Source organism: Erythrolamprus reginae, chromosome 2 (genome assembly GCF_031021105.1).
Source record: "Erythrolamprus reginae isolate rEryReg1 chromosome 2, rEryReg1.hap1, whole genome shotgun sequence".
Lineage (NCBI taxonomy): Eukaryota > Metazoa > Chordata > Lepidosauria > Squamata > Dipsadidae > Erythrolamprus > Erythrolamprus reginae.
In genome coordinates, this window is record NC_091951.1 from 263,808,150 (window position 1) to 263,821,996 (window position 13,847).

The 13,847-nt window shown below is 40.0% G+C and overlaps 1 protein-coding gene across 1 annotated transcript in view; it reads left to right on the forward strand.

The window, feature by feature from the left end:
- The first annotated feature begins 10,435 nt into the window (after nt 1–10,435).
- TTC39B (tetratricopeptide repeat domain 39B) overlaps nt 10,436–13,847 on the forward strand; it is a 70,493-nt gene continuing 67,081 nt past the window's right edge. Inside the window, exon 1 of the mRNA XM_070742544.1 lies at nt 10,436–10,759. Within this exon, the coding sequence (XP_070598645.1) occupies nt 10,706–10,759 (54 nt within the window). The 5' untranslated portion in view covers nt 10,436–10,705. The remainder of the gene's footprint in view (nt 10,760–13,847) is intronic.

Sequence of the window (13,847 nt, forward strand, 5' to 3'; positions counted from 1 at the left end):
CATCGGAGGGTTCCTTAGAAGCTGGGCGCTCGTTCGAGGGGCTAGAAGCGTTCGCTTCGCTTGTTTTTTTCCAACCAATTGTGGAAATAGCCAGGTATCCCAGGCAGGCTCGTATGTGCAGATTGTTTTTCTATATTAAATAACAATCGTGCAATTAGAAAAGAATGAAGCCCGAGCGGTAGCGATTGTATACACCCACCAGATGATGCCTAGTTTTAAATTCTGCTATAATTTTATGTAATTTAAGAATCGTGTTATTTAAGTTGACACATTGTTCAAGTTTTATTAAAAATGTAGGACACAAATTATATGTGAAGAAACATATAATCCGTATGTATGTATGTATGTATGTATGTATGTATACACATACACACACACACACCCCTTGGAAAGGATTTGCTAGGTGAGTAAAAACGTCAAATCCAGTCTAAACATCTGGCTGACAACAACAACAACAATAATAAAGCACTTTTAAAATCTTTTTTAAAAAATACTCTACTCGGAACTGTCACAATATTCTTAAACATTACCTTGACAGCTATTACCGTGTTTCCCCGAAAGTAAGACAGTGTCTTACTTTCTTTTTACCCCCCAAAGCCCCACTACGTCTTACTTTCGGGGTATGTCTTACATTGGAAAAAAATTGAAAGGGTCGCGTTCCCGAAGGCATCTCCCCAGAGTCCAGAAGGGCAGCCGCGGGACAGGAGCCTCGTGAGCCCTTTTCCAAGTTCAACCTCAGGGCTCCAAGCGGCGTGCACGCGTGGAGCCACAGATGCGTGTCGGGGAAGCGTGTGTCTGGAGGGGAGGAGCCGCTCTGCGCAGTTGGGCAGCCCCACCTGCCTGCCGGAAAGGAGGCGGGTGAAGGAGGGCGCAGCTCCGGCCGCTCGCCTCGGAGCTGGTCGGCCTCACTGGCCGCTTGCAGCCGAGCCTCGGCAGGACTCGGTTGCTGGGACAAGCGCCTTCGCTGCAATCCGCCGCCCGCTCGGCTCGCTTCGGACCAGCGCCGTCCTTCGCTTTGCCAAGCCGGGGAAGAGGCGGTGGCGCCGCGGCGAGGCAAAGGCGAGGGGCGCGCGGGGAGCTTGGAAGCGACGTCATCGGGCTCCCCCCCGGCAATACCCCCGTGTTTCCCCGAAAGTAAGACATATGTCTTACTTTCGGGGTATGGCTTATATTAGCTGACCCCCCTGAAACCTCCGATACGTCTTACAATCGGGGGTGTCTTACTATCGGGGAAACAGGGTAGGTTCTTGGTTAGGACCTGAACTGTTAAATCTTTACCGTCGCACACTGTGAATCGAATTGAAGATTAAATAATAACAATAACAATAGGTACAGCAACGTGATTGAGAACACTGACATTTAGTACTCAATAATAACCTAAAGTCATTTAAATGACCCATATGATTGTTGCAATTCTATCACGTCCAGAAAACACCAGCTTGAGTGCTTGTTAATATTCTTAATTAAAAAGAAGCTCATTTGAAATTCTGTGTTTAAGTTATCCAGGTATAAAATTTTTTTTTGATAACTAGATTCGGTATGCTACTTCATGTGGATTTTTTTTAGCTGATTGAGAGTTTGATAAAAGGAAAATTGAGAGTTAACTGCATATTATTTCATTTCCTGATGATACCTATTGTTTTAGTCAAAAGTATCCATATCATATTTATTTTATTAAAGAATGCACACCTAGGCCTATATATCTAACACACAAGCCCATTAACAGCACTCCCCATCATATTCCAGCCCAAAGGTTTCTGACAACAATTGCTACGGACAGAATTCAATCACCTTTGTAAACACTTTATGATCCTCAGTTAATAAGAAACAGAGTGATGGCTGATAGAATTAGTCAGATAACTGGCAATTAGGGGAGTAATTAACTCCACCCTCTGTAGATGGGAAACAAGCACATGTACAATTGTTGCAATTTCAGTGTCAGACTGAGACATATGCACAAATGCTCTTGATAGAGGATGTAATTAAACCTCTCCTTGAGAACAATATCTTAACAATAGCAATCTGAGTATCTTCTTATGTTAGGGTACAAATATATAATAAAAATATTTGAAGATGCTAAAATGTGAGCATATGAGCTGAGGTATGAGATGTGGTGTCTTTGGTACTCTCTACACTTGATTGTTTTTTGCAGACATTTCACTACCAAACTAAGCAACATCATCAATGTTAGAAGACAGTGATGTTTGCTCTTTATATGCAAGTGGCTAAATATAGAGCAAACTCCACGCCCTTGTGGCACTGATGATGTTACCTAGTTGGGCAATGAAATGTCTGCAAGAATACAATCGAGGTCAGAGAGCACTAAGGAACCAATAGTTCAACTCTGAGTTGCAAATATTCTCTTCTAGAGGTATGAGATGTTAAGACATCTCATACCTCTAATATCTCAAGATTGACGATTCATTCCAGGCTTTGTCCAACCACAACACAACTACAGATTGGAGGATAAACCCACAATAATCTCTTTCAGAACAGTTGTCATTTGTTTCTTCCATGGGGAATTGAATCTGTCTATGAATGTACAATAAGGAAAACTAAAGACTCATGCTCCTGCATTTGTTTTAGCTAATATTTTAACTGGCACAGCCTCAGAAAAGCCTCCACAGATATTCATCCGGGCTCTAACAAAAGTGGGGCAGGAAATCAGAACAAAGCTCCCAGGAATGCAACCTGGGTAGTTTCTAGAGTAAGGAGATCATTGGGTGCCATGTAGCTTTGAAAAGTTGAACTGCTGCAGATCGTTACAACTTGTGTATCTGATTATTGCATTAGAGGCTTCACGTAAAATGAAGCCTGAAATTTTAGGTTTGAAGTTTGCAGGATCACAGAAGTAGATCCCTAGTTGTTTACAGGCATTAAGCTGCTGAATTTAAACATTGTTGATTTTCCAAATAGAGGGGAGATGCATCAACTTTTTTTGCACCAACTATTTTTAATGTTGTTTATTTCTACATTTTTGCTTAGCAGTATAGCACTAATAGGCATGGATGTTTTGTTGCAACCCTATGAGAAACAGAAAAAATAGCAGATTTATTTATTTACATCTCATTAAGGGCGGCTTACAACAAAAAGAAAGAAATGAAAGGAGTGTAAAAAACCAGGAGTAAAAGAGTAGAACAATAAAATAATGAAAAAAACCCTCCAATAAGAATACAATACTGTAATATGTAAGAGTGGTATATGAGCTAGAGGATAAAGGGTTTCATAAGAGCACAAAGTGCCTGAAAGCATGGTAAAATCTGTCATTGTTTTGTTTATATTTACAGGTAGCCATAAAATGGAGCAAAATTCACTTAACAAATTTCTCACTTAGCAGCATAAACTCTGGGCTCAATCGTACTTGCAAGTCATAGAATAGAATTGGGAGAGAAACGAATTATTTTATTGGCCAAGTGTGATTGGACACACAAGGAATTTGTCTTGGTGCTTATGCTCTCAGTGTAATAAAAGAAAATATAGATTTGTCAAGAATCATGTTGTACAACACTTAATGATTGTCACAGGGGTCATATAAGCAATGAAGAAGCAATCAATATTAATAAAAAATTTAGGATACAAGCAACAAGTTACATTCATACAGTCCTAAGTGGGAGGAAAAGGATGATAGGGTGAGAGTCATTGACTACCTGTAGTAAAAATCTTTCTCAAGTCTAACATCAGATCAAATTGAATTTAAGGGGTGCAATCCCTTTTCTCATAGAGCATCTTTAGAAGTCATGCTAAAGTCAGCAGCAGCTGCATTAAGTGTGTCTCTCCTGAAATGTGTAACTTTTTTCTCACTATATTTGCACCATACACAGAACCAAAACTGTGTGAAGCACATTTCAAATTACATGCCCAGCACATGTTAGCCTAATATACTCAGTGAAGCAAGCTTGTTTGACTCGTTTTTTGGTTTAATGGGTGAAAAGAACATCAGCAAAGTATAGATAAATTACCCTTAGGTTAAGATGTTGTGGGAACTAATTTGGTTGCAAATATCTGTTGTTATATCTAAAGATTAGATTTTGGCTGTACTTTCTGCTTTTGTTGCATATTAATCTAGATTTATGAGGTACTAAACAGCAGAACACATTAAAATAAACCCTATTTTAATGTTTTGAATATGAGTTGCTTCTAGTGTGATAGGTTTTAATTATATCAGTGGTTTTCTTTACTGTTTTATAACCCTCCAGTGGCTATCCAGATGGCAAGTAGGTAGCCATGAAAGTTGAAGAAATTTAAAAAAAAATGAAGATCAATAAAGGAGAATATTTGTAGCTCGGAGTTGCAATGTAGGGTCAACTTGCTTGCTTTTTTTGCAGATGTTTCACTACCCAAACTAGCACTACATCACTAGCACTGAAGATGTTACCTAGTTTGGACAGTGAGACATCTGCAAGACAACAAGTAAGCTCAGAGAGCACCAAGGACCCTGCAAAAGAAAATACTTTTAAAAACCTGAGTTGGTAAGTGACACCTCAGATTTCAAAGGGTGAAATTCTGGGTAGGCCTGGACAAGTGTATGCCTGCTTGATTGTTTTGAAGAGCATGCCCTGCCAACTGACTGTAATTATTTCAACATTTACTCTTCACCCTGTGTTAATCTTTAAGCTTCTGCTGGATGTGCAGAAACAATAGAAACTTATCTCAAATCTTGAAATCTTCTTTCAAGGATTAAATTTCATTGTTGCAGCATGATACTTTGTCAAATGTCCACTTGGCTTGGGTGCTTAATACTGCATAATTAACTCTGTGAACCTGCAGTTGGATTATGAACATCTTCAGATGTCCTGCTAAGTGGGGGCTTCATCAATATCCACTTTGTAGCTCTAATGGTATTTCCACTACTTTTTCCCATCTAGGTTTCATGGCTTCATGTGTATGTTTAACAACCCGAACTTTTTTTTAAAAAAAAGCTGGCAATGCATCCATACTCATGTATAGGGACGATAATAAAACTCCCCATTTTTTTAAAAAAAACTGACCATCTACCACCTAAAACTAGATATTCTGTACACATGAATTGTTTTCTATACCTTTAATTACAATGGTATTATTATGTGCCATCAAGTTGTTGTGGATTCTTAATGACCACATAGGTGCATCCATGAGCAAAGGTATTTGTGTAAATTTTATAATATCTAAAAAGAACTATTGTTTCCAAATCACTTTATTTAAGGATTTTCCTACTGCATTTCAATGTGAATTCAGAAGTCACCTGGTGGCTTGCAACAGTGTAAACTCTTAATATAGTCTTCAGATCAAAAAAAGGTAATGCATTAATTTATTTATTAGTTTTATATACTGCTTCTGCAGATTCAAGGCTATTTGCAAAAAAAAAATAATAATCCCCAAACAAAAAACACCATACACCCAAAAAAAAACCAAAACAAAAACCCAGGGATAATACATTCAGTCAAATCAGTATTAAATTTCTATTGAAACGGAAGCCCTTGGGCCACTAGGCCTCAAATGTTCAATGGCCATTTTACTTACTGCTCCAATAGGATCCATAACTCTAAGGGGAGCCCCATTGTGTAGCCTTGCTCCTTTAAGGAAAGAGTAACCCCACCAGGTGCTTAAACTTGAGCCAAGGTAGGGTCAGTAATTTCTTGCTTGTTTGATGAACCAGGTTCTCACTGTCTCTGTATCCTATCCAGGCTAAGGTGGTGATGTATCATACTAATGAAGCTTGTGTTGCCCAACCTGGAGGTGAACTCTCCCTGAAGTTTCACTGCTGATGTTAAATAACACTGTTACAGTATCCCTCTGTAAATCTGAGCATTGTTTCCTGAGGTTCTCTAACTGGCTTTGCTTACTTAGGAAGGAGAACTTCTGCAAAATAGTGACTTCATTCTCCAGCCTATAAAGGTATTCCAGAAGACAACTGTATCAATGGTATTGAACACTGCCTGTAATTCAAATAGGACCAGGAAGGACACACTCCTTCTAAATGCTGATCAAGGTCATCTAACCAGAGACGCAACCTTTTTTAATGAACACTTTTTCATGGCAGCTTAAATGTTGTTGTAATTTGATAAAGAGGGGGAAATCAATTAAATTAATGTGCACAATTTCATGACCAATAATCTGAGTACAACATGTAATTTTACTCCTCTGCAAATTGGCTACCATAATTTTCTTGAGTATTCTGGTAGAAAAATTAATTAATGCAATGTCTTATTTTAACTTTTTGAATAACAATAGCACTTAGACTTATATGCCACTTTACAGTGCTTTACAGCCCCTGTCTAAGCAGTTTACAGAGTCAGCATATTGCCCCCAACAATCTGGTTCCTCGCTTTACCGACCTTGGAAGAGTATCCATACTATTTAACATACACTGGCTTAAAAACTCTGCAACATTCCTTTATGAAAAGTCTTTAATATCCTTCAATTACTGCACATATAAGAGACTAAGAGAATTAAACATATAACTAAAACAAGGAGTCTTTATATGTTCTAGCTATTCATTTCTGGATCTACAGCAAATTAATGCAATTTTAAATGCTGCTTGATAGTTGTCCAAATTTTTGCTTGAGAGTAATTTAGTTCTTTTTTTAAATACACATTTTCTTGAAATAATGCAAATCTTATATGAAATACAATTAAACCATCAATAAATATTAAATCCAAAATGGAATGTTTGTAACTTGTTCTAATCCTCTAAACCTCTTTTCTAATCAAAGCTTCTTGATTTATACTGTACAGAAGGTAGTGAAATAGAACAAGCACATTTTTCTTGCTGTTTAATTTTGTCCTCTTTAGTAAATAACCACACATACCAGTTTAAAGTATATATGGAACTTACTGGAAAAAGTTTTCTACTACAACCTGAACTTTAAATTGGAAGTCATATACTGTACTAATAACATCCTTTAAAAGAGCTGTTAAGATTGACTGCTTTCATTAAGTGATGTCTATGAAGTCTCATAGTTTTTTGTATATTTTTATTAAATGTTACTAAGTAGATGAGACAACAGACATATTGAACTTGAAATTAGCTAATATAGTTATGGAACAACACTTTCTATCAGCAAATATAGGGCTGTCATAAATTGAAAGAGTCCTTGTAGCATGAGTTGTCTTACAAAAGGAATTTTTACAACTTTTTTTTTTACAACCTGTGTATACTGTACTAGGTTTTTCAGAAGGGAAGGGCAGGGGAAAGATCAAACCAGAAACATAATTAACATTTTTCATAATTTCTTATATTGAGTCAAGTCCAGACATAGAAATAAATTAACAGAAGGCATGGTATTGGTCTCAAACATGAATAGTATGATTTTCATTTAAAACTAATGTGACTGGGTACAAGCGTGTTCTCCCATTACAGTAAGCCACAGTATAGTTCATTTATTTGGGTTTACTTGTTTATCTAACTCACTTACCTACTGTTTCTGTCTGCAGGGAACCTGGGTGATTTACAGAAATAGCAATAAGACTATATATACATTTTAAATCTTTGTTAACAAAATATATAATATTTAATAAAAGGTCACCAAGCATACATAATATACTGACATAGATAAATACATGCAGTGTCCTTGGTTTGCAATTGCCATGCTTAGCAAACTGTTTAAAGTTAGCACAGCATGGAAAAAGTAATCTTATGTATGTCTTCACATTTATGACTGCCACATGGCTGAGATTTGAGAACTTTGCAACCAATGGCTGATTATGAACTTTGCAGCTTCCTGTGGTCACATGATCTCTATTTGCACATTTCACAGCCAACAACCCACAAGAAAAGTCAGTTGAGAACCCAGCAGTAAAATTGCAAATTGTAGGCAAGTGATGTCACACTTAACAAACTGCCCCACCACCACCCTGTGGAACATAGCAATGGAATTGGTGATCCAAATCGTGGTCACTCCACAAGGACTACTTGTATACATCTGTAGCTCTACAATCAGTCCTCAAAGGTCCCCAAGTTTTTATTAGCTTTTGGTAGGCCACCACAATAGGGACTGTGATCTGGGTCATCCTGGGGTTGAGCCAGGGGTGGGTTCCTCCTGGTTCGGACCAGATCGCCTGAACCATTAGTGACCTGCTGATGACGTGAAGATGACATTAAAGATCTGGTTCTGTCCGTGCTGATCTGTGCGCGCTGCCATCTCTTTTTTTGGAATTTTGGGTGATTTTTTCAGTGTTGGGATGGCTTCCCCTTGTCCTCCGCTGTGAAAAAAGCTCTTCTCCTTGCCCTCAGGTTAATACCGACCTCTATTTCTTCACTCGAAGCACCGCTGAGAAGCTCCTCAGCTGTATTTCAGATTGAAACCCCCTTCTGAGCATGCCCGAAAGTGCATTCGCAAGAGTACAAAGGTAAGTGGAATCCACCCCTGGGTGGAGCTACTCCATAAAAAGGGAACTTGCCATCTAGGCAGTAATTATTTTGGATGATGGCCTTAGATATCCGGGCTTTTAGCCATATAAAATTATACAGATGACAATCCACATCTTGAAGTACATTCAGAAAAACACTGGCAACAGCTATTGCTCCTATTGTAGTCTTCTATGTTTCTATGATGCAATGTGGCAGTTCAGGTAGTCCTCAATTTATGACAATTCATTTAGTGATGATTTGAAGTTGCACTGGCACTGGAAAAAGTGACCAGGTAGTCCTCGACTTACAACAGCTCCTTAGTGACTGCAAAGCACTGAAAAAAGTGACTTATGACTGTTTTTCACAGTTACCACTTTTGCAACATCCCCAATGGTCATGTGATCAAAATCCAGATGTTTGGCAACTGGTTCATATTACTGACTATTGCCGTGTCCCTACAATCAGGTGATCTACCTTTTGCAATCTTCTGACAAGCAATTGGAAACCCTGATTTGCTTAACAACAGGGCTACTAATTTAACAACTGCAGCAATTCACTGAACAACTGTGACAAGAAAGATCATAAAATGGGGCCAAACGTGCTTAACAAACGTCTCCCTCAAGGACAGAAATGTTGGGCTGAATCGTTAGGTTGAGGGCGACCTATAATGACCAATTTTCACGGCTATATAACCATTGTAACAACCCTCTTGGTGAAGTGATCGAACTTGACAAAGATCTTGACAAATGTATATTTTCTTTTATGTAACATATGCACCAAAGGCAAATTCCTTGTGTGTCCAATCACGCTTGGCCAATAAAGAATTCTATTCTATTTGTGTACCTGGCAAACTCTATTTATGACAGCTCTACTGTCTCAGGTAGTAGCAGGTTCCTACCAGTATGGTCGATGCCATCATATTGGTAGTGAAAATTGAGCTGCGCGGACAGTTCTGCGTCTATGGTGTGCATGTGCTTCCGGGGGAGATATTGCTTCTGTGCATGCGTGGAAGCAAAAAAACAACAACAGAATCTCGCATGCGCACATCCCCTTGTGAAATTTTGCTTTCTGCATATGCGCAGAAGCAAAATCTCACTTGGACGTGTGCACACGCCGGAGACATGGTAACCCCCGCCTGGTCCCAGAGTCATCTTGATCTCCATCTGTAACCTTCCCAGCCAGCTTCTGAGAAGCAAAAGTCAATGAGGGAAGCGGATCCGCTTTAACAATCACACAATTTACTTAACAATTTAAGACCATAGAAGTGGGGCAGTGATGGGCTCCTATGGGCACGGTCAGGTACACAGTACCGGTAGAAAAACTTTGGTCAGATATGCAGTACCAGTAGAAAATTTTTGATTTTTTTTCTTTTCCCCCCGTTTGGACTCTAGGTATGTTTTTCCTATTGCAGTAAATGAGGTTGAATTTGTATAATTTTAGAAGAGGTATGCGTGCATGTCTACATATAAATACAGTTTATATAGTAGATAATGTATATTTTTGTGTGCCTGTGTGTAATACGTATGTACACATATAGAATTAAATAATATATTTTGGATGTTCAGTAATAGTAAATAGGAAAATTGTATCTCTTTGAGGCAAAGAAAGGCCAGGCACCCTAACCCTTAACATGAGTGACATCAAGTTTGCCACCTTTAAGTCAGTCATGTGACCTTTAAGCCACTCCATCACATGATTGTCAAGCCACTCCCACTTGGTCACATGGCCGGCAAGCCACACCCACAAAATAAGCCGTGCCCAGTGTGGTAGTAAAATAATTGTAGCCCTTCACTGGGCAGAACTCTCGTTAACAAGTAAAACGTTGGCTCAAACATGGTCCTAAGTAGAAGACGAGCTGGTAGTTAGGCATTGACAAGCTCCGCCGTGCTTAGCGCCCAGAGGAGATTCCCCCCGCCCGCCCCCAAATCCAATGAAGGAGAGGATCCAAGGAAACGGCACCTATCGTGGCTACTTCTCTATCCTCCGAAAGCGCCAAAAGGACTTGCGCAAACAACTCCCCCGAGCCGGCAGTTATTATTTTTCTCCCTCAGAGACCCAGCCGCGCGCTTGTTTGACGGGGGGCGGAGCCAAGCGCGAGGTGTTACCGCCCAATCCCCCGGGAGCCGACAACAACAAAAAAAGATGAAAGGCTTCGAAGCTCGTCGGGGAAGGGGAGGGTCCAATCTATGCAGATGAGAAGGGCTCGCGCTTTGACGTCTCAGAACGCTGCCAGGAGCCGGCGGTTTTAAGTCGCTTCACAGTCGAAGGTGGACGAAGCCGACAGGCGGTTTCGGAAGCGCGGGAAAGCGAGCCCCCTCTCTCACAGGACCGTCGGGGTCACCTCAGAACGCCCCCCATCCCCTCCCGCGGGGAAATATGGCCAGTATCAGAAATGGAATCGGAAGGTCGAGCGGCGGCGGCGATGAGGAGGTAAAGTCGTTCGGGGGAAGGAAGGAAGGAAGGAAGGGTCGGTTTTGTTTGCTGGGATATTTTCCGAGGCGAGGGGTGGGATGAGGGAGAGAAGCGGCAACCAAGCTTTAGGCGCGTGAAGCGGTTCCCCAGTGCACAGTGATACCTGCACGGTGTGTGTGTGTGTCAGATTTCCCCGTCGGGAGTAGTTCAGGCTCGTCTTCCCGGTCCCCAGTAGGGTCGTCGGTGCCCCGTCTGATGCGAGGTCAGATGCGGATGGAGGGCGGGGGGCAGGCCTGGAGCGCCTTCCTCCTTTTCGGGACGCCTCGGTGTGACGGGGCGAGCGCCTGGCTTCCTGGTATCCAACAGGTGCGGCTAGCTTTCCAGAAAGAGGGAAGGTGGGTGGATGGATGCGGGAGGGGGGTACTTGTGCTTACTTGCCCCTGTCTTACTGTCCTGTTGCCTAATTTACCTGTACTCACTTTGCTAATACAGTATTTATGTTTATACCAATGCCTACTATCTTGTATCTGTCTGACAAAATACGATTTTATTAATAATTCTTTTTAAAATAAGAATGAGATTTCTTTATACACATTGTTTTCATTATGTTGTACGCTGCCCTGAGTGGTTTCAAGACGGGTGGCATAGAAGTCTAATTAATAAGATTAATTAATTAATTAATTAAATGCAATGAATTAGAAGTCTAATGAATAATATTAATTAATCTTATTAATTAGACTTCTAATTCATCACATTTAAACTAATTTGATAGGTTTCTACTGTCAGGTGGCATTTGAGAAATTGGTATGTTGTGCTGGGTTAATAGCAATAGCATTTAGACTTATATACCGCCTCATAGTGCTTTTATTATACTATAACTCTAAGTGGTTTACAGAATCAGCAGTTTCCCCCCAACAATCTGGGTCCTCAATTTACCCACCTCGGAAGACCGGAAGGCTCTGTCTACCTTGAACCGGTGGTGGAATATGAACTGCTGAACTACAGCTAGCAGTTAGCTGAAGTAGCCTGCAGCACTGCACTCTAACCACTGCACCACCCCGCTGTTCTAAATCCCACCCCCAACTTCCCATCTCTGCTATGTAATACACATTATGTACAGGTAGTCCTCAGCTTAAAATCTGTTCGCTTCATTCAAAGTTTGCAAGGATGTTGAAAAAAAAATGTTTGCAACATCCCCTTGGGGCACTTGATCAAAATTCAGGTGCTTGGCAAACGGGTTTGTATTTCTGACGATTGGAACAGGATCCTAAGGTCAAGTCATGGATTTGCTCGGAGGCAAGGATGTATTGCTATACTGTAGGGCAATTATTTGGTTAAAAGAAATGATAAAAGAAGAAATTGAGAAAGAACCCCGAAGTTTTTTTGTTAGGTATTTTTCAATAAGGTTTATAAAAAAGCAACTCAGTATCTCATCGTTCAGATTTTGACAGCAGCCAGGATTGTTTATGCACAATAATGTAAAAATAAAGAGATACTGAATGAGGGAGTGATAATTTAAAAAAACATGGATTGTGCAGAAATGGATATACTGTACTTACAAGGACGTTGAAAGGAAGAGAGGAATCTGATTATTACAAAATATGGAATAAATTTTATAATTGGCTAAAAGAAAGAAATGATAAATGAAATAAAATTACACAAGGACATATCTAGTAGTTTAATAAAGGTTATTGAAGTAATTTTATTCATAGTATAATTAAAGACTATGCAATTGTAATATTCACAAAGCAATGTATAATGTACATATATCCGATAACAGCTTCTGACAGAAAAAGGGGATACAAATGCTCCAAATGTTTGTTGTATGTCTGGGTTTTTGTGTGTGTGGGTGACACGCAGAGCCATATCTGAGGGCACGTGAGGTGTTACCCTATGTCAGCTCTAGCACATTGGCCAGCTGATTTTCGGCCACCTTTTCAGCCAACTTTGCTCTCCCCAGGTTTCAGGAAAGCCTCCTTAACCCTGGGGACGGTGAAAAACAGTCCAACTGGAAGTTTGGAAACAAACCTCTGGTTGGCTCAGAGGCTTCAGTGAAGCCTGTGTGCATGTGGGGGGGGGGCAGTGCAGGGGAATGGCTGTGCGCGTGCACGGGGGCAGCACAGGGGTTGTGTGCATGCACAGGAGGAGGGCACTGCATTATGAGTGTGGGCATGCGCATGCGCTATTGCATGCATGCACACCGTTTTGGCACCCAAGCCAAAAATGGTTCACCATCACTGATCTATAGCATAGATTTCATCCTTTTGGCTTGCTTCTGCTGCACTGAGTGAAGATGAATTATCTTGGGCTATATATAAAATATATAATATAGTTAATGTATATAAATCACATAGTATTAAACTTTTACAATCTTGTAGGTCTGCATTAGTAGCGGTCCAGGGCCACATGCGGCCTCTGAAATGCGGGTTCAACATGACTAACCTACAAGGAAATAACAGGAAATGGAATAGTTCTTTTAGACATTTTGTAAAACAATCCAGATGTTTTACACATTTTGAGGGAAATTGGATTAAACACATTATCAGTAGTATCCCAAACAGCCCTTATTCTTTGACTAGAGTTCAAAGGTGACATTTGTTTCAAATGCTGATGGCCATTTTATGGAAATGTTCAGGTTTCACTTTTATTATTACTCATTTTTTGAAGATGAATTTTATTTTGACTGCTTTTGAAAATAAATGCATAGAAAAATTATTTTTAGAGGAAGTGTATTGTATTAGACAAAGATAATAGTGTTGATACATCATTTGAGAATTTAAAGAATGTTAAAGAGGGCTTTTATTTTTTAATGTATTGGTTTTGCCAGAAAATAACTTGCACTGAACCATATTCTCCCAGAAACATCATAAACCTCATTTTATCTGGTGTCATCTGTATACAAATTTCAATTCCGCCTTAAGCATGAAAGCCGAACTGGTGATTATTCACTCTCTCTTAGCCCAACCTACCTGATAGAGTTGTTGTTATTGGGAAAACAAGAGGAAGAAGGACTATTATGTATCACTAAAAGTTTGGAGATTCTCAGTCATCCAGGTCATGGTTGTCCCAAAGGTGCTTTTTAAAGAGGCAACTGGACTTTTGTGTT